Source organism: Nanorana parkeri, unplaced genomic scaffold (assembly GCF_000935625.1).
Source record: "Nanorana parkeri isolate BGI_ZX_2015 unplaced genomic scaffold, ASM93562v1 scaffold479, whole genome shotgun sequence".
Classification (NCBI taxonomy): domain Eukaryota; kingdom Metazoa; phylum Chordata; class Amphibia; order Anura; family Dicroglossidae; genus Nanorana; species Nanorana parkeri.
This window is the reverse complement of record NW_017306747.1, coordinates 799,797-803,521: the sequence shown is the minus strand read 5'-3', so window position 1 is coordinate 803,521 and position 3,725 is coordinate 799,797. Positions and strand designations below refer to the sequence as shown.

The 3,725-nt window shown below is 48.9% G+C and overlaps 1 protein-coding gene across 1 annotated transcript in view; it reads right to left on the bottom strand.

The window, feature by feature from the left end:
• Positions 1-275: 275 nt before the first annotated feature.
• The window catches only part of PRR36 (proline rich 36), a 9,545-nt gene continuing 6,095 nt past the window's right edge, over positions 276-3,725 (bottom strand). The window contains exon 2 of the mRNA XM_018560814.1: positions 276-864. Coding sequence (XP_018416316.1) covers positions 530-864 — 335 coding nt within the window. The 3' untranslated portion in view covers positions 276-529. The remainder of the gene's footprint in view (positions 865-3,725) is intronic.

Below are 3,725 nucleotides of genomic sequence, written 5' to 3'. Positions count from 1 at the left end.
AGTTCACCTCATTTCACTCTTCACACTATCTGAGTATGTGCCCTTATTGGCATTACTGTCCGTCGGACCATGGCACACTTCAGGTCCTACCAGCTGTGGTCATATGTCAAGTGAAGTGGACTCCTTACACACATATATTGTACCGCTTTGCATGCAAAGATACTGCATAATCAGACCGCCAGGGAGGTTAAAAGGAAACGTGTATTTTAACATGAGTGCAATGGTCTTTTGTATTGTACCTGGACACTCGAAGATCTTTAACAAGTATAAGCTTTTTATTTGAGAAAAAACAGTTTTCATAATGGACATGAATTCAAATCAACCTCAAAAAACCATAAATAGTGCAAAGCTCCACACGCATACATTACTCACATATTGCACATTGATGCATACAGCTCCTTCCTGCTGTTCTACATGGCTTCATAGTGCACCTCATGGGCGGAGCTCACACCCTGCATATTATGCTATGGTTCTCACAGGTGGAGCTCCTACCCTAAACATTCATCACGATGCTCCGCAAGGGCCCCCCTCAGTGGAATGTTTCCACCTCCACTACTGTCCAGTCACCTTGCGAGGAGACGTCGCCTTCAGGGGAGAAGCTGGTGACTGATGTGATGCTGGCACGCGATTCATCCAAGGGAGACAACAGTTCTGCCCACTTTCCCAGTTCAAGCTGACCCTTGACTCCTCCCTTCATCCCGCCTTCTGAGGCAGCCAGGAACAAAGTTCTCCCGATGATGTGCTCCACCAGCCCCAGTTCCGCCCCTCTGGGACTGCGCTCTTGCGTTCCGTGGTCGGCCTCGTAGATGGTGTATAACCCGTCCGCAGAGAGAGGAGGAGGAGAGGAGATGGGGATGGGTTCACCTAGAAAAAACGGTCAGGGAAAGCTAAACATCACTAGTAGATTTTTGTATTTGTAATGTGCATTTTATGTTTTTATAGTATGCTCTGCATTGTTCCTCGATGGCAGGGGGTAGCAGACCTCCGGCCCTCCAGCTGTGGTGGAACTACAAATCCCATGAGGTATTGCAAGATTCTCACAGCCACAGACATGACTCCCGAAGAGAGATGCATCATGGGGTTTGTAGTTTCACCACAGCTGGAGGGCCGGAGGTTTGCTAGCCCTGCTCTATGGAGTGTCTACAGCCCTCCCTATCACGGGTCATTGACATGGGATGATCTTCTGGGCCAATCACTGCACAGAGGTACTTGAGCAAGTCCACAGACCAGCTCATGAGTTGGTCAGATCTGGGTTCCATCACAGCATTTCATTCATCTTTTTTTTTCACTTACCTTCGGCGCGGGAGAGCAGCGGCGACTCAGCGCTGGTCCGGTGGGAGGAGCTCCAGGTGGGGTTCTAATTTAGCTGGCCGGCGACTGCCTGAGGTGCCGCGCGTGTCGAGATCCTCTGGCAGTCGCCGGCCAGCTAAATTAGGACCCCCACCTGGAGCTCCTCCCACCGGACCAGCGCTGACTCGCCGCTGCTCTCCCGCACCGAAGGTAAGTGAAAAAAAAACCATAGCGCAAACATCGGGGCATTTTGACAAGTACAAGTACTTGTCAAAATGCCCTGTTTTTTCCGCCCTCACCCTGCAGCGCCCTCACGCGGCCGCCTGACTTGCCTTGCGGTAGCGCCGGGCCTGATTGTAATTTGCACATTTTATGTGTTAAAAAAAACCATCTGCAGCTCCGGCGATGTCGCCTACGGCTTGTATTATGAATGCGCACTTCCAATTATGGCGAAACGGGAGATTAACCTCATGCTACCGAACCATTTAACTTCTTGTTGCCAGTCGCCTCATATACAGCGCATTGTATGCAATGATGTCGCTAATGAGGCGATTACCATCTAAAGGCTGAGTTGGTGGGGAGCATGACAGCAAAGGAAGTCTAGATGGGCATCATGCCCGGGCCCCTGATGACAAGGAAGTCTGGATGGACATCTGATAATATGAAAGTATAGAAGACACTGACCATACCCCGGGCCCCTGATGACAAGGAAGTCTGGATGGATATCTGATAATATGAAAGTATAGAAGACTGACCATACCCGGGCCCCTGATGACAAGGAAGTCTAGATGGGCATCATGCCCGGGCCCCTGATGACAAGGAAGTCTGGATGGACATCTGAGAATATGAAAGTATAGAAGACTGACCATACCCCGGGCCCCTGAACTGTGACCATACCCGGGCCCCTGATGACAAGGAAGTCTGGATGGATATCTGAGAATATGAAAGTATAGGGGACAGTGACCATACCCGGGCCCCTGATGACAAGGAAGTCTGAATGGACATCTGAGAATATGAAAGTATAGGCGACTGTGACCATACCCGTGCCTCATCGTACCTTCACCGGAAAATAAAGTCTATCTATAGCCAAAACTTTTTTGGAAGGATTTTTTGGAAGGATTAGAACCCCTGTTGGATTTTACTGCTGTCCAGGGCTCCGTTACAGAGATTTCCCCTTACTCACTGTCCCTGGGGCAACCTTTTCACTGGAGAGGAAGTGAAGGAAACTCTTCAACGGCGGCAAAGAAATAAAGTAATAAAAGTCAGAGAGACATTATGACTTAACCGGCCTCTCCCCCTTCCCCAAAGACCACCCTGAGGACCCCAATACATACCTTTTTTTTTCTTGGTCTTCTGGCAGCTCTGATGACATCACAGCAGCTTCCTCTTCCTCCAGCAGGGGGCGTCATTCTTCCTGGACTCATGTCATTACGTGAGTGCCACTCAGTCCTGGAGTACCATGTGCCCCCTAGGGGGTGTATAAACAACAAGCTGGGCACAGGCCGGGCACACAGGAAATCGGCAGAATGACAGAGCGTTCGACTCAGAGGACCGCTGGACAAAGGAGAAAGCCGGGGACACTGCTGGAGTGTGTAAAAAGGTTGTCCCCAGCACAGGAAGTGAGGTGAAATCTCTCTAACGGAGCCCTGGATTGCAGGTAAACCTGACAAAAGTTCTAAAAAGTTTTGGCTATAGATAGACTTCTAACACCTTGAATCTGATTGGCTGGTCCGTTTATGATGACTCCCAGAGCTACCCTGTTTCCCCAAAAATAAGACCTACCCTGAAATTAAGACCTAGTGCCATTTTTGGGAATTGCTAAAATATAAGACCTACCCCATAAATAAGACCTAGTTGTGACCATTCCCAGGGCCGGTGGTGGCATAAGGGGGAACTTGAAGAACTGCTGGAGAGAATCAGCGGTGCCAACGCAGGCAGCGCTAGAGGAAGCGAGGCGGCACCGGAGGGAGCAGAGCCGCATAAGCCGATGTTTCCTCTATAGCGCCGGCTCCTGTCACAGGCGGAGTGATACCAAATGCACTCCGCCTGTGAGGAATCCATAGTGAAAGCGCACTTCGCCATTTTGGATTATTTAATTTGGATTTGCATTAACTTTGGAGTGTTATACATAAAAGAAAAAAAAAAATAAGACCTATCCCGAAAATAAGACCTAGTGTGTTTTTTTGAGCCAAAAACAATATAAGACAGTGTCTTATTTTCGGGGAAACACGGTAATTCAGAGTGTTGAGTTGCTGACATTGCATCCAAGATGGCGGCACGCAGCAGCAGTTGGATGTCTACACAGGAGCATGCATAAAGCATAACATGCATAAAATAGGTAACATGCACATGTTAAAGTGGTGACAGGGTCTCTTTAAAGTGAACCTGTTCTTTGCCCATGGAGGTCAAAGCAACGGGTAGATATTAATTCAACC